At 47.2% G+C, this 27,353-nt stretch overlaps 1 protein-coding gene across 1 annotated transcript in view; it reads left to right on the top strand.

Annotated features, from left to right (window-relative positions):
* Window positions 1-27,353, top strand: part of LOC144723080 (uncharacterized) — a 51,538-nt gene that overhangs the window by 14,412 nt on the left and 9,773 nt on the right. Inside the window, exons 20-23 of the mRNA XM_078601652.1 lie at window positions 366-635; window positions 956-9,821; window positions 9,931-10,047; window positions 10,438-10,605. Coding sequence (XP_078457778.1) covers window positions 366-635; window positions 956-9,821; window positions 9,931-10,047; window positions 10,438-10,605 — 9,421 coding nt within the window. The remainder of the gene's footprint in view (window positions 1-365; window positions 636-955; window positions 9,822-9,930; window positions 10,048-10,437; window positions 10,606-27,353) is intronic.

Below are 27,353 nucleotides of genomic sequence, written 5' to 3'. Positions count from 1 at the left end.
AGGCTGGTTATTACAAATATGATTTAATTCTGACAACAGAAGCAATGAGCAACGAGTCTGGTTTTGGGAAGCCATCTTGTCCTCCCTGCGTTTCGTCGCTTCACCCGTTTCGTGCATAAAATGGCGCGAATGGCTCATAGATTATGAGCCTAATTAATAATCGTTTCTGTTGTACATACCGTGGTCCTGTACACCTGCTACTCTACCTTTTTCCTCTCTCTCCCCAGTGTTGTAATAACATTCGTTGCAAACCCCAGCGTTGCATTCGAACTTTACCATGCATCGCAGCAACCACCAGTGGCGCGTTCCGTTGGAGATGGGGGCCCAGCCGTGCCGCTAAACCTCCCTCCTTTCTTCTCCCCCAGAGTGCCCTCATCGCCCACCGAGCCAACCTGGTCATGCGCTCCATCCCCCAGCTGCTGGCCGCCACCGTGGGGCAGCAGTCCCTGGGGGTGCCTCGGCACCTCGCCGACCCCTCGCTCATCTCTTCCACCTCCGACGACTCGGATGAGGCCAACGTTTTTTCCCCCATGTCCGGTTTTGGGGGGGGCTTGAGAAGACCGGAAGCCCCGCTTGCTCCCTCCATGTCAAAGCACGCTGGCGCGCCAGTGGCCGCGTACGCCGCCACGCAGGAGGTGTGATGAATGCTCGGTCATAGCGCCGCACTGATTTAATAATCGCCGCATAAAGGTAACGGTAAAAAAATTGTAACAAGCCTGACTGGTGATGAGGCCCAGAAAGGTCTAAACCATTCCATATATCGCTTGCTTAAATGAATGCTGCTAGAAAATATTGGTCTGGAAAACTAATAGGCCAATGAACTAAAGTACTTGCATTTATATGTGGAGACACTGAACGGAGATCTGCTCAAACTTGCTATTGTGTAACGATGTGTTCGTCATGTGCCAATGTGCTCTCCTTTGCTTTCTGCTTTCTATTCGGCTCTCGGGACAAGCGTCAGCAATCGTGGAGAGGAGCTGCTGTGGAGCAGCCGCAAAAGGCAAGAGAGGAGGGCGACAGGGCGATGGAGGTTGAGCCGAAGGCTTCACCAAAGGCCTCTCCGAAGGCCTCTCCCGGGTCCGGGAGGGCGCGGCGCCGCAGCAGACGGCGCTCCACGGAGGCCGAGCCGCCGGTGTCCTCATCGTCTGACGAAGACGCTCTGGACGTCTCCCGGCGAACGGAGTCTCCTAGGCAGCGGCGAAGAAGCAACCTTCAGAGATCAGGCTCGATGGACAGCGAGCTCGGCACTTTGGCCGGCCACGCGGCACAGGGAATCAAGAAGTCCATGTCAATGGAGCTGAGCCGAGGAAGAAGTCGGAGCCCGGGCCAAACGGGAGGAATCCACGACGACCCGGCGCGCAGGAAACCGGGAGCGATGACCCCTGTCACAGCCGCCGAAGATTTCTCCCAGCGGCTCGAAGTGATCCGTCAGAGGCTGCTGGGTGGCGACCCGATCGAAAGCAAGCTCATTGAGTTGCGTGACCCCCGACAGGTGCACCCCGATGCCATTTCCAGACCTTGGAGTGACAAAATCCGGACCTCGTCCCTGCCACCGAGGCCAGACAGGACCAGCGAGTTGGCCCAGAGAAAGCAGGCACCTGAACCAACGGAGACGGCTGAAATGGGCAAAATGCAAAGGAACGTTCCATTTGCCAAATTGGCGGAGGCCCCGCCAGCGCCGACCTTTGGTGTTGTACATCCGTCCACCAGGAGTGCGGCAGAACCGTCTCAAGCGCACGCTCCGATATCATCACAAATCCGCAAATCGCCCACGCTGCCTTTAAAAGCGCAGGTCCCCGTCATCGGTCAGCTTAAACAGATCCCTCCACACGTCGCATCGGTGAAGGCTCAGAGATTCCCAGTGGTACCTGTGCAGCAGCAAGGTCCTTTCTCTGCCCAAGGTGGAATGCAAAGGCATTCGTCCACTGAAGGAATGAGGTCGTTGCCATTGGGAACCGAACCTCCGCGCTTTGCTCGATTCTCAACTAGAAACAGAACCCCCTCGGCGCCGACACTCAGGGGTGAGAGGGCCGCGCTGGGGCAATATTCAGTCTCCGGTGATAAGATAAACGAGATCAAAAACATCGCTTCCGAAGCCATATTTGAGGCCAAGTTTAAAAAGAAGCACGAGTCGTCCATACACCGAGTGTTCCCGTTTCTAAACAAGGCAAGGTCCGAAGAGCAGGTGCTGAGGCCTGCATGGGCCGACGAGGAGGAGGTGTACAGGCCGAGGCAAGTCAACGCTCCCGTACTCATTGCCGTCGATCCTCACGGGGCGGTAAAGAAAAAGGTGAAGGATGAGCTGGAGACCATGGCAGAAAAGTCAGAATCTGAATCAACGGAACCCCCTCAAAAGCAGGACAGGGACAAGAGCATCATTCGCAGATTGTCGCAGAAGCTCAAACGACCATCCTCCTCGGAGAAAATGTCTCAACTTGCAGATGAAGGTGAGAAAGAACAGGGCGATGGAAAGGACGATGGGGATGAAAAACAGAGGGTGGGAGGTGTTTCAAAAATGTTTTCGATTGCGCGGTGGCAGAGCAGCTCCAAAGAAAACGTAACGGGGGACCCTGCCGCCAACCTGAGGGCCGATTTCGATGCCTTAAAGAAAAAATCTGCACAAGAGCTTCCAGGAGCAAAGATGCCCACAGAAGTTGTCCGGGATCAGCTTGCCCCCGAAAAGCCCAAGCGATCGTTTGCAACGGCGATGACCTTTTCCGAAATTGACACAAGGGCGGGACTTGGGCCATCGGCTGTCCACACGGTAAAGCAAAGCCACCCCGCTTCTGGAAATGTTCTGCAAAACGTTGACATGGAGATGAAGCCCAAGCAGGTGGAGCAGATACCCGATCTTCCTCTACATTTTAAACAGAAGCATTCTGAACAAAAGCAGCCATGGCTCGGTGAGCGCTCAGAAATAGAGGACAAGTCAGGTAGCCCTTCCAAAATGTTTTCTGTGACATTGGTGCCCGAGGGCCTACGTGAGAAGCCCAGTCACACAGTTGGCATTGCGGGTGGTGCCATTTCAGAGAAGAAATTAGATTCTCAAGAGCATCCAGAAGTGTCTGCCAGTGAACAAACTTCCATTGCACAAATCCCATCAAACAAAACGGAGAAATCCAGTAAGGATGCAGAAATGGTGAGAGAGCTGGGAGCGGAAGGTGACTTAAAGGAAGAAAATAAATCAAGCGGCATAGCCAAGAAACTCTCTGATGCTTTGAAGAAGACCGGGCTCTCAGAGCTCGGCCGAGGGAAAGGGAAAAAAGACATGTCAGAAGAGCAGTTGCAGCAGATTTCGGAGAAAGATTCCAAACAGAAGCACGCTGCTCCCAAAAAAACTGGCAAGGAGCCCGACAGCTCAGAAGTTTCTCGGGAGAGGTCAACAAAAATGTCTGCCGAGGCCCTGCAGGAGCAACAGCCGCCTGAAGTAAAGGGATTCGTTTCTGCGGAGAAGATGACCGCTGATAAAGGCACGAAGGACGATGGAGATAAACGTAAGTCCGGCGGTATTCTCAAGCGGCTTTCCATTGCATTGAAGCCGGATAGCCTCAGAGACGACGGTCACGGAAGAGGAAAGGAAGTGAAGCCGCACGATGAGCTGGTCTTCAAGGAGACCAAGCAGAGTCAGTCTTCTGCTGCAAAATTACCAGGAGATGTGAAGAAACATGCGCGTGACGATGGGAGAGCTTCTGAGGGAAACCCAGCACGAGAGGCCTCACTGGGATCCGAGTCAGAGGATCACGGCAAGGAAAAGAAGTCTGGTGGCATCATGAAAAGACTCTCTGTCAAACTGAAGAAAGATACTGCCAAGGAAGTCGCTGGAGGTCCAGCAAAGGAGTCAGCCCAGTCCCTAGAGTTAAAGCCGAGCCACCCTCTAGGCCACGGGCACGCTCACTCAACCCCAACCTACGTTCAGGAACAGCAACCAAGCAGATTTGAGTACAGATTAGTAGCAGAGGCCATAGAAGATGCTCTGGAGCAGAAGGAGGCTCAGAAGGCACAAGAATCGGCATCTGCTGACCAGGCATTAGCGGAAGACGGTAGGAAGAGTGAGGAAAAGGATAAGAAGGCCCCGGGCGGCCTAGCCAAACTATTCTCCGTCAAACTGAAGTCCGACAGTCACAAGGAGGACGGCCATGAAAGTGAAAAGGAGAGGAAGCCACATTTTGAACCTTCAGCTCGCGAAGCCGCCGCAAAAATATCGCCAGATACAAAAGAATATTTGCACAGCCATAAGAGTACTCCTCAAGCAAAAGGGCATTCTGAGCCTTCAGCAGGATTAGAGTCAGAAAGCCATGGCAAGGACAAGAAGGAACCTGGCAGCATCCTAAAGAGATTCACGGTCAGCCTTAAGAAAGATGCTCCCAACGAAGGGGTCCACGAACAACAATGTGAAGAGAAAATAGAAGCCCCTTCTCAAGAGTTAACACCGAGCCGACCCTCAGCGCAGCCTCATCTGAAAACCGCCAAGTCGCACGACGCGCCTAAAGGCTCGGGAAAATCTGAGCAAAAAAACAAACATGAGCCGTCAGAGGAACCAGGCTCCACGGAATCTCCTCAAGAACAGAAACTGCTTCTCAAAGGAAAACAGTTGACTGCTGCTGAAAGAACACTTGCGGAAGATAGTAAGAGGAGAGAAGACATTGATAAGATGCCCAGCAGTTTAGCCAGACTCTTTTCTGTCACGCTGAAGCCAGATGGTCCTGAAGAGGACCATCACGGGCAAAGAAGGGAAGAAAAGCCGCAGGATGAACCGATCTGTCACAGGCCAGCTCATGAGACCGACACCAAAATGGCAGCAGATTCGAAGGGGCGCGTGCACGGTGATACGAGCGCTTCGGAACAAAGCCCAGTGCACGAGCCCTCGCTGGGCTCAGAGTCTATGGGGTCTGAAGAACAGAAATCAAGCGGCAGCGGTGGTGGCATCATAAAAAAATTCTCTGTCATGCTGAAGAAAGACAGTCCCAAAGACCTGGCCCATCATCACTCAAGGGAGGTGAAACCAGATGCTGAGACTGCCCAACCCCCGGGGTTAAAGCCGAGCCACCCTCTAGGCCACGGGCACGCTCACTCAACCCCAACCTATGTTCAGGAACAGCAGCCAAGCAGATTTGAGTACAGATTAGTAGCAGAGGTCATAGAAGATGCTCTGGAGCAGAAGGAGGCTCAGAAGGCACAAGAATCGGCATCTGCTGACCAGGCACTTGTGGAAGACGGCAGGAGTGAGGAAAAGGAAAAGAAGGCTCCGGGTGGCCTAGCAAAACTATTCTCCGTCAAACTAAAATCTGACAGTCACAAGGAGGATGGCCATGAAAGAGAAAAGGAGGGGAAGCCAGAGAAACCGGTGCCTCCATCAAAGTCAGAACATGAAAAACATCCAGCTCATGCTGCTTGTGCTGCCACGATCGTGGCATTGGACGCAAAACAAAGTGCACCCGAGACCACAGACGCCAGTGATGGAAAACCAGCAGCCGATTCCTCGGTGGGATCTGAGCTCACAGATTGTGAGGATCATGGCAAGGAGAAGAAATCCACCAGTATCATCAAAATGTTTTCTGTCACTCTGAAAAAGGACAGTCCCAAAGAGGAAGACCAAACGGACAGCGCCGTGGAACTTAGGGAAGAAGAGGCTGAATCGACGACCCCTTCAATTACTGGAGAAAAAGAGGCTCAAGAGACCCGTGATGAAAAATGTAAACTAATGTTCCCATCAGGATCGAGGGGTGTAGGAGGAGCCGTGGAAACACAGCAGCTGCCTCACAAAAAAAAGAAACTGGATGTTGCAGAAGTGATGTTGGCGGAAGAAGGAAAGATAGTTGAAGTTATGGATGAAAAGAAGCCAAGCAGCATAGTCCAAATGATTGCTGTGAAATTAAAGTTGGACCATCCACAGCAGGACATCCACGAACAAGTAGAGGGAGAGAAGCCATGCGATGAATCGGACAATCAGCAGGCGATGAAATCGAGGCAACCTGCTCATGGAGTATCCGCAGAAACCCCATTGGTAACTAAAATAATCATCGTGAAGAATTCAGATAAAGTCGATGATAACGCAATGCGGGAACCGTCGCTGGCATCCGACTCCCCTGGCAGTGAGGGGCAGTGCAAGGAGAAAAATAAATCCAGCGGCATCATGAAAAAAATGTCTCTCTCGGTGAACAAGGAGAGCCCTAAAGAGATCAGCGGAGAGAAGGAAACGGAAAGTAAACCGCACGAGGAATCTGTCACCACTCACAATGTAACACAAGGCCCGAGACGATCGGAAATATTGGGAACGCCTCAAGAAAAATTTAAAATCGAGCCCCAGCGCTCAGGTGGGACGAGCGAGCATCAGATACCTCACACAGAAGGAAAGATAGAGGAAGTCAAAGAAAAGAAGAAGCCAATTAGCCTGACCAAGCGCCTCTCAGCTGTTTTGAAACCGGTCAGTCACGTAGAGGACAGCCACGGGAAAGGAAATGACGAGGAGCCACGGGGCGAGCCTGTATCTCAGGAGCCCGTGAAAGGCGGTCAACCTTCGCCTCACGTCGCTGCCACAAAAATTCCAGTGGATCTAAGCGAACTTGTGGCGGGAGACGCGTTTGCACGTGAGCCTATGCCGAACGTGGATTGGCAAGAGTCGAAGGGTCATAGTAAGGAGAAAAAGCACAGCAGCAGCATCATCGACCGGATCTCTGGAAAATTTAAGAAGGACAACCTGAAAGAGAAGATAACGCATGGAGAAGAAGAGAGGGCCAGTGAAAGTGATATGGAACACGCTATAATTGTAGAGTCAAAGCAAAGCCATCCAGTTGAACACATCAGTAAGCTGGAGGAAAAGGGAATGCTCGAACCGATAGAAACATTTCAATCGGCAACCGCTGTCCTGGATCACGATGTTGGGAAAAACAAGCCATTGACCATCGCTGAGAGATTTTCGATCTCGTCGAAAGTCGGTTCAAGAGAGAGAGCCGGTCAGGAACAACAAAGTGATGAAAAAGCTAAATTAGAAACTCCCCTTTCTCAGGAGTTAAAGACCCATTTGTCTTGCGAGGCCATGGTGGACATTCCAGATGCTTTTTGGAAAACCCGAGAAGAGGATATGAAGACCTCTGAGAATGCATCAAGCGCGGAGCCGTCGCTCTCCTCAGACTCTCAGAGTCATGGCAAGGAAACCAAGAAATCCAGCAGCATCGTCAAGAGACTGTCCGACGCCCTAAAGAAGGACCACTCAAAGGGGGTCAGTTCTGAAACAGCGAGAGGAGACAAGGAGGATGACAGTGATCTTTCCGAGCGAGAGGTCCACCCACAAATCTCAGACGTGAGAGATAAAGCACGGGAAATACCAACAGCTGAGCGAGCAGAAGCCTCAGAGTCCGAGGGTGCTGTCAAGGAGAAAAAGAAGTCAAGCAACCTCATCAGACGGCTGTCTTCCAGGTTAAAAAAGGACAAGCGAGCACACGAAAACAGTGCATTGTCCGATGATGATCACAAAGATGAGAAAACGTTGTCGTCGAAGCAAGCCCCGGCTGGACCAGAAAACCACGAGGCAGTGCAGCTGCAGCCTTCGGTGGGAGATGTCGACGGGGACCGCTCGTTGCTGTCAAGACGACTCCTTACGGGAGATTCGGGGCCATCTGAAAAAACGTCACCGCAGGTGTCGGCATCTTCAGAGGGTGCACAAACACAGGATTTGCCTCAGAAAGGTGGACGGTCGGATGCTGTTGACAAGATGAGCGCTGCAGGAGTCGGGAAGAGTGAAGAAAAGGAGAAAATGAAGCCAGACAGTCTAACCAAGAGGCTTTCGATTGCGCTGAAAAGAGACAGTCCCAGAGATGTGAGTGTTGAGAAAGAAAGAGGAGAGAAGGGCGGTGCTGAGCAGGGTCAGGTTCAAAGGTTAACCTCAAATGAATTGTCATCCCAGGAGTTGACCCCACAAATCACAGGGGACGTCGAGGAGACACTGAAAGGTGTGGTCATGTCAGAAGGTGAATCGTCCAATGAGCAGCCTCCAGTTGTTTCGGAGTCGGAGAGTCCTGGCAAGGAGAAAAAGAAGTCGGGCAACATCGTAAAGAGATTCTCGGCCAAATTCAAGAGAGACGGCGCCAAAGACAAGGCCAGTTACGCAAAACAACAAGATGAAAGGTTGGATGACACTGACCTCTCAGAAATGGGTAGAGATAAAGCATTGGAAGAAAACAAGCCGTTCCTCGAGAATGTAACTGAAAAAACCATAACATCCCAAGAAAGACTTGAACAGGACATTTCCATAGCCTTTGTATCCTCCGAGCCGATACAGGAGCAGCGTCTGCCTCTCATTGAGAAAGGATTTGCATCCGCCAAAAAGGACTTGGCTGAACGTCTGCAGCAAGGAATAAAGTCTGGCGGTGTTGTTAAGAGCCCTGTTGTGTCCACCGAGGATGGTTCTGAACTGGCCAGTCAGGCACAAGGAAAGGAAAACGCAGGAAGTGAAGTGGAGAGTAAAAGGCAGGCCCTGTTCCAGGAGATCGAACCACGGGCGCCCTCACCCACTTTCGTTGCTGCAGAGTCGTCTTCCACAGTTATACAGCGGCAAGAAGGGAAAGCTCATGAACGCGCTCATGATAAAGCCGTCTCGCCGCCCGGGTTGAGAGCAGAACAACTGTCGACACACGAAGCTGCCGCGGCAGATCTGAAAGATGACGTTAAAATGAGCGCCGAATCAAGTGCTAAAATATCCACTCCTGAGCCAGCGCAGGAATCGCAATCCACAGACACAGAGGGATACGTGAAAGAGAAACATAAACCAACCAGCCTTGTTAAAAGACTCTCTCAGGTAATTAAGAAAGACAAAGATGTAAATCTAGAGATAGAAGGGAAAACGAGTGATACAGGAGAATCTCCGAAAGTCTCTCTTAATAAGGAAAAATCCAGAGGGACTTCTCTGTCAAACATCGCCACAAATCTGCCTGCAGCTCAGAAAGGCAGTATGGGTGACCTTGAAAGAAAATCATCGCAAGGGACCTCAGCAGCAGCAGATGCTGGGCCGGCTCACGACAAGAAAACTCAAAGCCAGAGTGTCGATCAGAAACTGCCGAGGTCAGTGTCTGTGGATCAGATAGCGGAAGGAAATAAGGCGGAGGACAAGGAGAAAAGGAAATCGAGTCTAATGAAGCGACTGTCGTTCCACATGCGTGCGGGCCCTTCAAAGGAGAAATTACTGTCATCCGACACGAAGAAACAAAAGTCTATCGAAGGCGTCGATGCTACACCTGATGAAAAATCTTCGCGAAAATCCTCAATGACATCACTCTCATCGCTCACCAAGGGCCACGACAAGGATTCAAGTTTAGTTCGAAAATTATCCCTCAAGCTTAAGCGGCCACTCTCGGTGGAAAAGCTGGCCAGTGCCGACAAGGAGGGCGACGACAAGAGGAAGTCCGGCGGTCTGGGCCATAAGATTTCCCTTGCGCTAAAGAAGGGCAGTTCAAAAGAAAAATTAAGCCATGAGAAAGACGAGACCATGAAACACGATCATTCCTCCCCAGGAAAATCTCTTCGAAAGAAAATCGGGGCAACCATGTCTGGCTTTTCGATGAAGCTTGCTCGCAGCCGCTCGGAAGAGAAGCTTGCGAAACAGACGGACGTCGATGCCAGCTCCAAGCTTCTCACCTTACCCTCGGAAGCGGCGGGCAAACGGGCAGATGCCACGGAAAAGGAGCAAACTAGTCAGGGCGTGATCAAGCGCTCAAACTCTGAATTTTACCTGCCACAAACACCAAAAGATGCCAGAGATGCAGCCTCAATGCCGCCAGATGAGCGTAGAGTATCTTCTTCAGAGAATAAGGAACAGCCCTCAGAAGGTAGAGTGCCACAACACGGTGGTTTTACTTGTGGGTTGTTCTCATGCGAGTGATACTTCAAGACAATGATCGGCTCGTCTTCTTGGTTTATTTTCTTCCTGCGTAACAGTTTCTCCGCCGTCGTTTCAAACGAAGCTGATAGACGAGCTCATTGTGGACGGACAGCCCATGACCCTGTACTGCCGTCCCGTCGGGAACCCTTCGCCTGACGTCAAATGGTTTAAAGGTACACCGAGCACCGGCACGATTGACAACCCCAAGTGGTAGAAACGTATAACAGGTCGCGCGAGCGACGCGTTCGCTCTGGTGTCACGGTTCAAAAACTGGGGAGCGGCGTCACAGTGGTGAGCGCACTGCACTATGAACCCGGCCACCGGAGTTCGATTACCAGCCACGGCCAAACATCAGTGGCACGTAATATCTGAGCCGGTCCGGCGCTGTTCCTTCACCAAGACGCACTGACGACCGGCGTGGTGAAGTATTGTCAACGAAACCTCCACGATTGACACAGAATTGTGGGGGTGCTTTCATTCGGGTGTGGGTTTTGTGCAAAGAACTGTTATATTATCTAATTATTGAACGTGTAATTTGCTTGTCGTCTGCCTGCCAATTGCAGACAAGAAGCTGCTCGGCTCTGAGAGCAGGGCGAAGGTGACGGTGTCGAGGGAGGGGCAGCACATCCTGTCCGTGGTGAAGGCGGGGAAGAAGGACACGGGGGTGTACGAGTGCAGCGCCACCAACCACCTGGGCTCTGCTGCCACCTCCTGCAAAATAAAGCTTGCACGTATGTGTCACAATAACAACAACAACAACAACACCTTCTCCAGTGCCGTGACACGGCAAGCCATTACAAGGGCTTGCCGCAGTGTTCCACAACACTCGCTCACGCGCATGTGCACACCGGTGAGTGAACACTGAGTGAACACTGAGTGAACACTGAGTGAACACTGAGGAACACTGAGTGAACACTGAGTGAACACTGAGTGAACACTGAGGAACACTGAGTGAACACTGAGTGAACACTGAGTGAACACTGAGGAACACTGAGTGAACACTGAGTGAACACTGAGTGAACACTGAGTGAACACTGAGGAACACTGAGTGAACACTGAGGAACACTGAGTGAACACTGAGTGAACACTGAGGAACACTGAGGAACACTGAGTGAACACTGAGTGAACACTGAGTGAACAATGAGGAACACTGAGTGAACACTGAGTGAACACTGAGGAACACTGAGTGAACAATGAGGAACACTGAGTGAACACTGAGTGAACACTGAGTGAACACTGAGTGAACACTGAGGAACACTGAGTGAACACTGAGTGAACAATGAGTGAACACTGAGTGAACACTGAATGAACACTGAGGAACACTGAGTGAACACTGAGTGAACACTGAGTGAACACTGAGGAACACTGAGTGAACACTGAGGAACACTGAGTGAACACTGAGGAACACTGAGTGAACACTGAGTGAACACTGAGTGAACACTGAGTGAACACTGAGGAACACCGAGTGAACACTGAGGAACACTGAGTGAACACTGAGTGAACACTGAGGAACACTGAGGAACACTGAGTGAACACTGAGTGAACACTGAGTGAACAATGAGGAACACTGAATGAACACTGAGTGAACACTGAGTGAACACTGAGTGAACACTGAGGAACACTGAGTGAACACTGAGGAACACTGAGTGAACACTGAGTGAACACTGAGGAACACTGAGGAACACTGAGTGAACACTGAGGAACACTGAGTGAACACTGAGGAACACTGAGTGAACACTGAGTGAACAATGAGGAACACTGAGTGAACACTGAGCGAACAATGAGGAACACTGAGTGAACACTGAGGAACACTGAGGAACAATGAGGAACACTGAGTGAACACTGAGTGAACACTGAGGAACAATGAGGAACACTGAGTGAACACTGAGTGAACACTGAGTGAACACTGAGGAACAATGAGGAACACTGAGTGAACACTGAGTGAACAATGAGGAACACTGAGTGAACACTGAGTGAACACTGAGGAACAATGAGGAACACTGAGTGAACACTGAGTGAACAATGAGGAACACTGAGTGAACACTGAGTGAACAATGAGGAACACTGAGTGAACACTGAGTGAACACTGAGGAACACTGAGTGAACACTGAGTGAACACTGAGTGAACACTGAGGAACAATGAGGAACACTGAGTGAACACTGAGTGAACACTGAGTGAACACTGAGGAACAATGAGGAACACTGAGTGAACACTGAGTGAACAATGAGGAACACTGAGTGAACACTGAGTGAACACTGAGGAACACTGAGTGAACACTGAGTGAACACTGAGTGAACACTGAGGAACAATGAGTGAACACTGAGGAACACTGAATGAACACTGAGTGAACACTGAGTGAACACTGAGGAACACTGAATGAACACTGAATGAACACTGAGTGAACACTGAGGAACACTGAGTGAACACTGAGTGAACACTGAGTGAACACTGAGTGAACACTGAGGAACACTGAATGAACACTGAGTGAACAATGAGTGAACACTGAGGAACACTGAATGAACACTGAGTGAACACTGAGTGAACACTGAGTGAACACTGAGGAACACTGAGTGAACACTGAGTGAACACTGAGTGAACACTGAGTGAACACTGAGGAACAATGAGGAACACTGAGTGAACACTGAGTGAACAATGAGGAACACTGAGTGAACACTGAGTGAACACTGAGGAACAATGAGGAACACTGAGTGAACACTGAGTGAACAATGAGGAACACTGAGTGAACACTGAGTGAACACTGAGTGAACACTGAGGAACAATGAGGAACACTGAGTGAACACTGAGTGAACAATGAGGAACACTGAGTGAACACTGAGTGAACACTGAGCGAACACTGAGTGAACACTGAGTGAACACTGAGGAACAATGAGGAACACTGAGTGAACACTGAGTGAACACTGAGGAACAATGAGGAACACTGAGTGAACACTGAGTGAACACTGAGGAACAATGAGAAACACTGAGTGAACACTGAGGAACACTGAGTGAACACTGAGGAACACTGAGTGAACAATGAGGAACACTGAGTGAACACTGAGTGAACAATGAGGAACACTGAGTGAACACTGAGTGAACAATGAGGAACACTGAGTGAACACTGAGTGAACACTGAGGAACAATGAGTGAACACTGAGTGAACACTGAGTGAACAATGAGGAACACTGAGTGAACACTGAGTGAACACTGAGGAACAATGAGTGAACACTGAGTGAACACTGAGGAACAATGAGGAACAATGAGTGAACACTGAGTGAACACTGAGGAACACTGAGGAACACTGAGTGAACACTGAGTGAACAATGAGGAACACTGAGTGAACACTGAGTGAACACTGAGTGAACACTGAGGAACACTGAGTGAACACTGAGTGAACAATGAGGAACACTGAGTGAACACTGAGTGAACACTGAGGAACAATGAGTGAACACTGAGCGAACAATGAGGAACACTGAGTGAACACTGAGTGAACAATGAGGAACACTGAGTGAACACTGAGTGAACACTGAGGAACAATGAGTGAACACTGAGTGAACACTGAGGAACAATGAGGAACACTGAGTGAACACTGAGGAACAATGAGTGAACACTGAGCGAACACTGAGTGAACACTGAGTGAACACTGAGGAACAATGAGTGAACACTGAGGAACACTGAGTGAACACTGAGTGAACACTGAGGAACACTGAGTGAACACTGAGTGAACACTGAGGAACACTGAGTGAACACTGAGGAACACTGAGTGAACACTGAGTGAACACTGAGTGAACACTGAGGAACACTGAGTGAACACTGAGTGAACACTGAGGAACACTGAGTGAACACTGAGGAACACTGAGTGAACACTGAGTGAACACTGAGTGAACACTGAGTGAACACTGAGGAACAATGAGGAACACTGAGTGAACACTGAGTGAACACTGAGTGAACACTGAGGAACAATGAGTGAACACTGAGGAACACTGAGTGAACACTGAGTGAACACTGAGTGAACACTGAGGAACACTGAGTGAACACTGAGCGAACACTGAGTGAACACTGAGGAACACTGAGTGAACACTGAGTGAACACTGAGTGAACACTGAGGAACACTGAGTGAACACTGAGTGAACACTGAGGAACACTGAGTGAACACTGAGTGAACACTGAGGAACACTGAGTGAACACTGAGTGAACACTGAGTGAACACTGAGGAACACTGAGTGAACACTGAGTGAACACTGAGGAACACTGAGGAACACTGAGTGAACACTGAGTGAACACTGAGTGAACACTGAGTGAACAATGAGGAACACTGAGTGAACACTGAGTGAACACTGAGGAACACTGAGTGAACACTGAGGAACACTGAGTGAACACTGAGGAACACTGAGGAACAATGAGTGAACACTGAGGAACACTGAGTGAACACTGAGTGAACACTGAGTGAACACTGAGGAACAATGAGTGAACACTGAGGAACACTGAGGAACACTGAGGAACACTGAGGAACACTGAGGAACAATGAGTGAACACTGAGGAACACTGAGTGAACACTGAGTGAACACTGAGGAACACTGAGGAACACTGAGTGAACACTGAGGAACACTGAGTGAACACTGAGTGAACACTGAGTGAACACTGAGGAACACTGAGGAACAATGAGTGAACACTGAGGAACACTGAGTGAACACTGAGTGAACACTGAGTGAACACTGAGTGAACACTGAGGAACAATGAGTGAACACTGAGGAACACTGAGTGAACACTGAGTGAACACTGAGTGAACACTGAGGAACACTGAGGAACACTGAGTGAACACTGAGTGAACACTGAGTGAACACTGAGTGAACACTGAGGAACACTGAGGAACACTGAGGAACACTGAGTGAACACTGAGGAACACTGAGGAACACTGAGGAACAATGAGTGAACACTGAGGAACACTGAGTGAACACTGAGTGAACACTGAGGAACACTGAGGAACACTGAGTGAACACTGAGTGAACACTGAGTGAACACTGAGGAACACTGAGGAACAATGAGTGAACACTGAGTGAACACTGAGTGAACACTGAGTGAACACTGAGGAACACTGAGGAACAATGAGTGAACACTGAGTGAACACTGAGGAACACTGAGGAACACTGAGGAACACTGAGGAACACTGAGTGAACACTGAGTGAACACTGAGTGAACACTGAGGAACACTGAGGAACAATGAGTGAACACTGAGTGAACACTGAGGAACACTGAGGAACACTGAGGAACACTGAGTGAACACTGAGTGAACACTGAGGAACAATGAGTGAACACTGAGTGAACACTGAGGAACACTGAGGAACACTGAGTGAACACTGAGTGAACACTGAGGAACAATGAGTGAACACTGAGTGAACACTGAGGAACACTGAGGAACACTGAGTGAACACTGAGGAACACTGAGGAACACTGAGTGAACAATGAGTGAACACTGAGGAACACTGAGGAACACTGAGGAACACTGAGTGAACACTGAGGAACACTGAGGAACACTGAGTGAACACTGAGGAACACTGAGGAACAATGAGTGAACACTGAGGAACACTGAGGAACACTGAGGAACACTGAGGAACACTGAGTGAACACTGAGTGAACACTGAGGAACACTGAGGAACAATGAGTGAACAATGAGTGAACACTGAGGAACACTGAGTGAACACTGAGGAACACTGAGTGAACACTGAGGAACACTGAGGAACACTGAGGAACACTGAGGAACACTGAGTGAACACTGAGTGATCACTGAGGAACACTGAGGAACAATGAGTGAACAATGAGTGAACACTGAGGAACACTGAGGAACACTGAGGAACACTGAGGAACACTGAGTGAACACTGAGTGAACACTGAGGAACACTGAGGAACACTGAGTGAACACTGAGGAACACTGAGGAACACTGAGGAACACTGAGTGAACACTGAGTGAACACTGAGGAACACTGAGGAACAATGAGTGAACAATGAGTGAACACTGAGTGAACACTGAGGAACACTGAGGAACACTGAGTGAACACTGAGGAACACTGAGGAACACTGAGGAACACTGAGTGAACACTGAGTGAACACTGAGGAACACTGAGGAACAATGAGTGAACAATGAGTGAACACTGAGGAACACTGAGGAACACTGAGGAACACTGAGTGAACACTGAGGAACACTGAGGAACACTGAGGAACAATGAGGAACACTGAGTGAACACTGAGGAACACTGAGGAACAATGAGTGAACAATGAGTGAACACTGAGGAACACTGAGGAACACTGAGGAACACTGAGGAACACTGAGTGAACACTGAGTGAACACTGAGGAACACTGAGGAACACTGAGTGAACACTGAGGAACACTGAGGAACACTGAGGAACACTGAGGAACAATGAGGAACACTGAGTGAACACTGAGTGAACACTGAGGAACACTGAGGAACACTGAGGAACAATGAGGAACACTGAGTGAACACTGAGGAACAATGAGTGAACACTGAGTGAACACTGAGGAACAATGAGTGAACACTGAGTGAACACTGAGGAACACTGAGGAACACTGAGGAACACTGAGTGAACACTGAGTGAACACTGAGTGAACACTGAGTGAACAATGAGGAACACTGAGGAACACTGAGTGAACACTGAGGAACACTGAGGAACACTGAGTGAACACTGAGTGAACAATGAGGAACACTGAGTGAACACTGAGTGAACACTGAGTGAACACTGAGGAACACTGAGTGAACACTGAGTGAACACTGAGTGAACACTGAGTGAACACTGAGTGAACAATGAGGAACACTGAGTGAACACTGAGGAACACTGAGGAACACTGAGTGAACACTGAGTGAACACTGAGTGAACACTGAGTGAACAATGAGGAACACTGAGTGAACACTGAGTGAACACTGAGGAACACTGAGTGAACACTGAGTAACACTGAGTGAACACTGAGTGAACACTGAGGAACACTGAGGAACACTGAGGAACACTGAGGAACACTGAGTGAACACTGAGGAACACTGAGTGAACAATGAGTGAACACTGAGGAACAATGAGTGAACACTGAGTGAACACTGAGGAACACTGAGGAACACTGAGTGAACACTGAGGAACACTGAGGAACACTGAGTGAACAATGAGTGAACACTGAGGAACACTGAGGAACACTGAGGAACACTGAGGAACACTGAGGAACACTGAGGAACACTGAGTGAACACTGAGTGAACACTGAGGAACACTGAGTGAACACTGAGTGAACACTGAGTGAACACTGAGGAACACTGAGTGAACACTGAGTGAACACTGAGTGAACACTGAGGAACACTGAGGAACACTGAGTGAACACTGAGTGAACAATGAGGAACAATGAGTGAACACTGAGTGAACACTGAGGAACACTGAGTGAACACTGAGTGAAAACTGAGTGAACACTGAGGAACACTGAGGAACACTGAGTGAACAATGAGGAACAATGAGTGAACACTGAGTGAACACTGAGGAACACTGAGTGAACACTGAGTGAAAACTGAGTGAACACTGAGGAACACTGAGGAACACTGAGTGAACACTGAGGAACACTGAGTGAACACTGAGTGAACACTGAGGAACACTGAGTGAACACTGAGGAACACTGAGTGAACACTGAGTGAACACTGAGTGAACACTGAGGAACAATGAGGAACACTGAGTGAACACTGAGTGAACACTGAGTGAACACTGAGGAACAATGAGTGAACACTGAGGAACACTGAGTGAACACTGAGTGAACACTGAGTGAACACTGAGGAACACTGAGTGAACACTGAGCGAACACTGAGCGAACACTGAGGAACACTGAGTGAACACTGAGTGAACACTGAGTGAACACTGAGTGAACACTGAGTGAACACTGAGGAACACTGAGTGAACACTGAGTGAACACTGAGGAACACTGAGTGAACACTGAGTGAACACTGAGGAACACTGAGTGAACACTGAGTGAACACTGAGTGAACACTGAGGAACACTGAGTGAACACTGAGTGAACACTGAGGAACACTGAGGAACACTGAGTGAACACTGAGTGAACACTGAGTGAACAATGAGGAACACTGAGTGAACACTGAGTGAACACTGAGGAACACTGAGTGAACACTGAGGAACACTGAGTGAACACTGAGGAACACTGAGGAACAATGAGTGAACACTGAGGAACACTGAGTGAACACTGAGTGAACACTGAGTGAACACTGAGGAACAATGAGTGAACACTGAGGAACACTGAGGAACACTGAGGAACACTGAGGAACAATGAGTGAACACTGAGGAACACTGAGTGAACACTGAGTGAACACTGAGGAACACTGAGGAACACTGAGTGAACACTGAGGAACACTGAGTGAACACTGAGTGAACACTGAGTGAACACTGAGGAACACTGAGGAACAATGAGTGAACACTGAGGAACACTGAGTGAACACTGAGTGAACACTGAGTGAACACTGAGTGAACACTGAGGAACAATGAGTGAACACTGAGGAACACTGAGTGAACACTGAGTGAACACTGAGTGAACACTGAGGAACACTGAGGAACACTGAGTGAACACTGAGTGAACACTGAGTGAACACTGAGGAACACTGAGTGAACACTGAGTGAACACTGAGTGAACAATGAGGAACACTGAGTGAACACTGAGTGAACACTGAGTGAACACTGAGTGAACACTGAGGAACACTGAGTGAACACTGAGTGAACACTGAGTGAACACTGAGTGAACAATGAGTGAACACTGAGTGAACAATGAGTGAACAATGAGGAACACTGAGTGAACACTGAGGAACACTGAGTGAACACTGAGTGAACACTGAGTGAACAATGAGTGAACACTGAGTGAACACTGAGTGAACAATGAGGAACACTGAGGAACACTGAGTGAACACTGAGTGAACAATGAGTGAACACTGAGGAACACTGAGTGAACACTGAGTGAACAATGAGTGAACAATGAGTGAACACTGAGTGAACACTGAGTGAACAATGAGGAACACTGAGTGAACACTGAGTGAACACTGAGTGAACAATGAGTGAACAATGAGTGAACACTGAGTGAACAATGAGGAACACTGAGTGAACACTGAGTGAACACTGAGTGAACAATGAGTGAACAATGAGTGAACACTGAGTGAACACTGAGGAACACTGAGTGAACACTGAGTGAACACTGAGTGAACACTGAGTGAACAATGAGGAACACTGAGTGAACACTGAGGAACACTGAGTGAACACTGAGTGAACAATGAGTGAACACTGAGTGAACAATGAGTGAACACTGAGTGAACAATGAGGAACACTGAGGAACACTGAGGAACACTGAATGAACACTGAGTGAACACTGAATGAACAATGAGTGAACACTGAGTGAACACTGAATGAACACTGAATGAACAATGAGTGAACACTGAGTGAACACTGAGGAACACTGAATGAACACTGAGTGAACACTGAATGAACAATGAGTGAACACTGAGGAACACTGAATGAACACTGAATGAACAATGAGTGAACACTGAGTGAACACTGAGGAACACTGAATGAACAATGAGTGAACACTGAATGAACACTGAGTGAACACTGAGTGAACACTGAGGAACACTGAGTGAACACTGAGTGAACACTGAATGAACACTGAGTGAACACTGAATGAACAATGAGTGAACACTGAGGAACACTGAATGAACAATGAGTGAACACTGAGTGAACACTGAGGAACACTGAATGAACAATGAGTGAACACTGAATGAACACTGAGTGAACACTGAGTGAACACTGAGGAACACTGAATGAACAATGAGTGAACACTGAATGAACACTGAGTGAACACTGAATGAACAATGAGTGAACACTGAGGAACACTGAATGAACACTGAATGAACAATGAGTGAACACTGAGTGAACACTGAGGAACACTGAATGAACAATGAGTGAACACTGAATGAACAATGAGTGAACACTGAGTGAACACTGAATGAACAATGAGTGAACACTGAATGAACACTGAGTGAACACTGAATGAACAATGAGTGAACACTGAGTGAACACTGAATGAACACTGAGTGAACACTGAATGAACACTGAGTGAACACTGAGTGAACACTGAGTGAACAATGAGTGAACACTGAATGAACACTGAGGAACACTGAATGAACAATGAGTGAACACTGAATGAACAATGAGTGAACACTGAGTGAACACTGAATGAACAATGAGTGAACACTGAATGAACACTGAGTGAACACTGAATGAACAATGAGTGAACACTGAGTGAACACTGAATGAACACTGAGTGAACACTGAATGAACACTGAGGAACACTGAGGAACACTGAATGAACAATGAGTGAACACTGAGTGAACACTGAATGAACAATGAGTGAACACTGAGTGAACACTGAGGAACACTGAGGAACACTGAGGAACACTGAATGAACACTGAGTGAACACTGAGTGAACACTGAGTGAACAATGAGGAACACTGAGTGAACACTGAGTGAACACTGAGTGAACACTGAGTGAACAATGAGTGAACACTGAGTGAACAATGAGGAACACTGAGGAACACTGAGTGAACACTGAGTGAACACTGAGTGAACAATGAGTGAACACTGAGTGAACACTGAGTGAACACTGAGGAACACTGAGGAACACTGAGTGAACACTGAATGAACACTGAGTGAACACTGAGTGAACACTGAGTGAACACTGAGTGAACACTGAGTGAACACTGAGTGAACACTGAGGAACACTGAATGAACACTGAATGAACACTGAGTGAACAATGAGGAACACTGAGTGAACACTGAATGAACACTGAATGAACACTGAGTGAACACTGAGTGAACACTGAGTGAACACTGAGTGAACACTGAATGAACACTGAGGAACACTGAGGAACACTGAGTGAACACTGAGGAACACTGAGTGAACACTGAGTGAACACTGAGTGAACACTGAGGAACACTGAGTGAACACTGAGGAACACTGAATGAACACTGAGGAACACTGAGTGAACACTGAGGAACACTGAATGAACAATGAGTGAACACTGAATGAACACTGAGTGAACACTGAATGAACAATGAGTGAACACTGAGTGAACACTGAATGAACACTGAGTGAACACTGAGTGAACAATGAGTGAACACTGAATGAACACTGAGTGAACACTGAGTGAACAATGAGTGAACACTGAATGAACACTGAGTGAACACTGAGGAACACTGAGTGAACACTGAGTGAACACTGAATGAACACTGAGTGAACACTGAGTGAACACTGAATGAACACTGAGTGAACAATGAGTGAACACTGAATGAACAATGAGTGAACACTGAGTGAACACTGAATGAACAATGAGTGAACACTGAGTGAACACTGAATGAACACTGAGTGAACACTGAGTGAACAATGAATGAACAATGAGTGAACACTGAGTGAACACTGAATGAACACTGAGTGAACACTGAGTGAACACTGAATGAACAATGAGTGAACACTGAGTGAACACTGAATGAACACTGAGTGAACACTGAATGAACAATGAGTGAACACTGAGTGAACACTGAATGAACACTGAGTGAACACTGAGTGAACAATGAGTGAACACTGAGTGAACACTGAGTGAACACTGAGTGAACAATGAGTGAACACTGAGTGAACAATGAGTGAACACTGAGTGAACACTGAGTGAACACTGAATGAACACTGAGTGAACACTGAGTGAACAATGAGTGAACACTGAGTGAACACTGAATGAACAATGAGTGAACACTGAGTGAACACTGAATGAACACTGAGTGAACACTGAGTGAACAATGAGTGAACACTGAGTGAACAATGAGTGAACAATGAGGAACACTGAGTGAACACTGAGGAACACTGAGTGAACACTGAGTGAACACTGAGTGAACAATGAGTGAACACTGAGTGAACACTGAGTGAACAATGAGGAACACTGAGGAACACTGAGTGAACACTGAGTGAACAATGAGTGAACACTGAGGAACACTGAGTGAACACTGAGTGAACAATGAGTGAACAATGAGTGAACACTGAGTGAACACTGAGTGAACAATGAGGAACACTGAGTGAACACTGAGTGAACACTGAGTGAACAATGAGTGAACAATGAGTGAACACTGAGTGAACAATGAGGAACACTGAGTGAACACTGAGTGAACACTGAGTGAACAATGAGTGAACAATGAGTGAACACTGAGTGAACACTGAGGAACACTGAGTGAACACTGAGTGAACACTGAGTGAACACTGAGTGAACAATGAGGAACACTGAGTGAACACTGAGGAACACTGAGTGAACACTGAGTGAACAATGAGTGAACACTGAGTGAACAATGAGTGAACACTGAGTGAACAATGAGGAACACTGAGGAACACTGAGGAACACTGAATGAACACTGAGTGAACACTGAATGAACAATGAGTGAACACTGAGTGAACACTGAATGAACACTGAATGAACAATGAGTGAACACTGAGTGAACACTGAGGAACACTGAATGAACACTGAGTGAACACTGAATGAACAATGAGTGAACACTGAGGAACACTGAATGAACACTGAATGAACAATGAGTGAACACTGAGTGAACACTGAGGAACACTGAATGAACAATGAGTGAACACTGAATGAACACTGAGTGAACACTGAGTGAACACTGAGGAACACTGAGTGAACACTGAGTGAACACTGAATGAACACTGAGTGAACACTGAATGAACAATGAGTGAACACTGAGGAACACTGAATGAACACTGAATGAACAATGAGTGAACACTGAGTGAACACTGAGGAACACTGAATGAACAATGAGTGAACACTGAATGAACACTGAGTGAACACTGAGTGAACACTGAGGAACACTGAATGAACAATGAGTGAACACTGAATGAACACTGAGTGAACACTGAATGAACAATGAGTGAACACTGAGGAACACTGAATGAACACTGAATGAACAATGAGTGAACACTGAGTGAACACTGAGGAACACTGAATGAACAATGAGTGAACACTGAATGAACAATGAGTGAACACTGAGTGAACACTGAATGAACAATGAGTGAACACTGAATGAACACTGAGTGAACACTGAATGAACAATGAGTGAACACTGAGTGAACACTGAATGAACACTGAGTGAACACTGAATGAACACTGAGTGAACACTGAGTGAACACTGAGTGAACAATGAGTGAACACTGAATGAACACTGAGGAACACTGAATGAACAATGAGTGAACACTGAATGAACAATGAGTGAACACTGAGTGAACACTGAATGAACAATGAGTGAACACTGAATGAACACTGAGTGAACACTGAATGAACAATGAGTGAACACTGAGTGAACACTGAATGAACACTGAGTGAACACTGAATGAACACTGAGGAACACTGAGGAACACTGAATGAACAATGAGTGAACACTGAGTGAACACTGAATGAACAATGAGTGAACACTGAGTGAACACTGAGGAACACTGAGGAACACTGAGGAACACTGAATGAACACTGAGTGAACACTGAGTGAACACTGAGTGAACAATGAGGAACACTGAGTGAACACTGAGTGAACACTGAGTGAACACTGAGTTAACAATGAGTGAACACTGAGTGAACAATGAGGAACACTGAGGAACACTGAGTGAACACTGAGTGAACACTGAGTGAACAATGAGTGAACACTGAGTGAACACTGAGTGAACACTGAGGAACACTGAGGAACACTGAGTGAACACTGAATGAACACTGAGTGAACACTGAGTGAACACTGAGTGAACACTGAGTGAACACTGAGTGAACACTGAGGAACACTGAATGAACACTGAATGAACACTGAGTGAACAATGAGGAACACTGAGTGAACACTGAATGAACACTGAATGAACACTGAGTGAACACTGAGTGAACACTGAGTGAACACTGAGTGAACACTGAGGAACACTGAGGAACACTGAGTGAACACTGAGGAACACTGAGTGAACACTGAGTGAACACTGAGTGAACACTGAGGAACACTGAGTGAACACTGAGGAACACTGAATGAACACTGAGGAACACTGAGTGAACACTGAGGAACACTGAATGAACAATGAGTGAACACTGAATGAACACTGAGTGAACACTGAATGAACAATGAGTGAACACTGAGTGAACACTGAATGAACACTGAGTGAACACTGAGTGAACAATGAGTGAACACTGAATGAACACTGAGTGAACACTGAGTGAACAATGAGTGAACACTGAATGAACACTGAGTGAACACTGAGGAACACTGAGTGAACACTGAGTGAACACTGAATGAACACTGAGTGAACACTGAGTGAACACTGAATGAACACTGAGTGAACAATGAGTGAACACTGAATGAACAATGAGTGAACACTGAGTGAACACTGAATGAACAATGAGTGAACACTGAGTGAACACTGAATGAACACTGAGTGAACACTGAGTGAACAATGAATGAACAATGAGTGAACACTGAGTGAACACTGAATGAACACTGAGTGAACACTGAGTGAACACTGAATGAACAATGAGTGAACACTGAGTGAACACTGAATGAACACTGAGTGAACACTGAATGAACAATGAGTGAACACTGAGTGAACACTGAGTGAACACTGAGTGAACACTGAGTGAACAATGAGTGAACACTGAGTGAACACTGAGTGAACAATGAGTGAACACTGAGTGAACAATGAGTGAACACTGAGTGAACACTGAGTGAACACTGAATGAACACTGAGTGAACACTGAGTGAACAATGAGTGAACACTGAGTGAACACTGAATGAACAATGAGTGAACACTGAGTGAACACTGAATGAACACTGAGTGAACACTGAGTGAACAATGAGTGAACACTGAATGAACACTGAATGAACAATGAGTGAACACTGAGTGAACACTGAATGAACACTGAGTGAACACTGAGTGAACAATGAGTGAACACTGAATGAACACTGAGTGAACACTGAGTGAACACTGAGTGAACACTGAATGAACACTGAGTGAACACTGAGTGAACACTGAATGAACACTGAGTGAACACTGAGTGAACAATGAGTGAACACTGAATGAACACTGAGTGAACACTGAGGAACACTGAGTGAACACTGAGTGAACACTGAATGAACACTGAGTGAACACTGAGTGAACACTGAATGAACACTGAGTGAACAATGAGTGAACACTGAATGAACAATGAGTGAACACTGAGTGAACACTGAATGAACAATGAGTGAACACTGAGTGAACACTGAATGAACACTGAGTGAACACTGAGTGAACAATGAATGAACAATGAGTGAACACTGAGTGAACACTGAATGAACACTGAGTGAACACTGAGTGAACACTGAATGAACAATGAGTGAACACTGAGTGAACACTGAATGAACACTGAGTGAACACTGAATGAACAATGAGTGAACACTGAGTGAACACTGAATGAACACTGAGTGAACACTGAGTGAACACTGAGTGAACACTGAGTGAACACTGAGTGAACAATGAGTGAACACTGAGTGAACAATGAGTGAACACTGAGTGAACACTGAGTGAACAATGAGGAACACTGAGGAACACTGAGTGAACACTGAGTGAACACTGAGTGAACACTGAGTGAACAATGAGGAACACTGAGTGAACACTGAGGAACACTGAGTGAACACTGAGTGAACAATGAGGAACACTGAGTGAACACTGAGGAACACTGAGTGAACACTGAGTGAACACTGAGTGAACAATGAGGAACACTGAGTGAACACTGAGTGAACACTGAGTGAACACTGAGTGAACAATGAGGAACACTGAGTGAACACTGAGGAACACTGAGTGAACACTGAGTGAACACTGAGTGAACACTGAGTGAACAATGAGGAACACTGATGAACACTGAGTGAACAATGAGGAACACTGAGGAACACTGAGTGAACACTGAGTGAACACTGAGTGAACACTGAGGAACACTGAGTGAACACTGAGTGAACACTGAGTGAACACTGAATGAACACTGAGTGAACACTGAGGAACACTGAGGAACACTGAGTGAACACTGAGTGAACACTGAGTGAACACTGAGTGAACAATGAGGAACACTGAGTGAACACTGAGTGAACACTGAGTGAACAATGAGGAACACTGAGGAACACTGAGTGAACACTGAGTGAACACTGAATGAACACTGAGTGAACACTGAATGAACACTGAATGAACACTGAGTGAACACTGAATGAACACTGAGTGAACACTGAGCGAACACTGAGGAACACTGAGTGAACACTGAGTGAACACTGAATGAACACTGAGTGAACACTGAATGAACACTGAGTGAACACTGAATGAACACTGAGGAACACTGAGTGAACACTGAGTGAACACTGAGTGAACACTGAGGAACACTGAGTGAACACTGAGTGAACACTGAATGAACACTGAGTGAACACTGAATGAACACTGAGTGAACACTGAGTGAACACTGAGTGAACACTGAATGAACACTGAGGAACACTGAGTGAACACTGAGTGAACACTGAGTGAACACTGAGGAACACTGAGTGAACACTGAGTGAACACTGAATGAACACTGAGTGAACACTGAGTGAACACTGAGTGAACACTGAGTGAACACTGAGGAACACTGAGGAACACTGAATGAACACTGAGTGAACACTGAGGAACACTGAGTGAACACTGAGTGAACACTGAGTGAACACTGAGGAACACTGAGTGAACACTGAGGAACACTGAGTGAACACTGAGTGAACACTGAGGAACACTGAGTGAACACTGAGTGAACACTGAGTGAACACTGAGGAACACTGAGTGAACATTGAGGAACACTGAGTGAACACTGAGTGAACACTGAGTGAACACTGAGGAACACTGAATGAACACTGAGGAACACTGAGTGAACACTGAGTGAACACTGAGTGAACACTGAGTGAACACTGAGGAACACTGAGTGAACACTGAGGAACACTGAGTGAACACTGAATGAACACTGAGGAACACTGAGGAACACTGAGTGAACACTGAGTGAACACTGAGGAACACTGAGTGAACACTGAGTGAACACTGAGTGAACACTGAGTGAACAATGAGGAACACTGAGTGAACACTGAGGAACACTGAGGAACACTGAATGAACACTGAGTGAACACTGAATGAACACTGAGTGAACACTGAGTGAACAATGAGGAACACTGAGTGAACACTGAGGAACACTGAATGAACACTGAGTGAACACTGAGTGAACAATGAGGAACACTGAGGAACACTGAGTGAACACTGAATGAACACTGAGTGAACACTGAGTGAACACTGAATGAACACTGAGTGAACACTGAGTGAACACTGAGTGAACAATGAGGAACACTG

This window comes from Lampetra planeri, chromosome 1 (assembly GCF_965212315.1).
Source record: "Lampetra planeri chromosome 1, kcLamPlan1.2.h2, whole genome shotgun sequence".
Lineage (NCBI taxonomy): Eukaryota > Metazoa > Chordata > Hyperoartia > Petromyzontiformes > Petromyzontidae > Lampetra > Lampetra planeri.
Note: the sequence above shows the minus strand (reverse complement) of the source record. Positions and strands in the feature narration are given on the sequence as shown.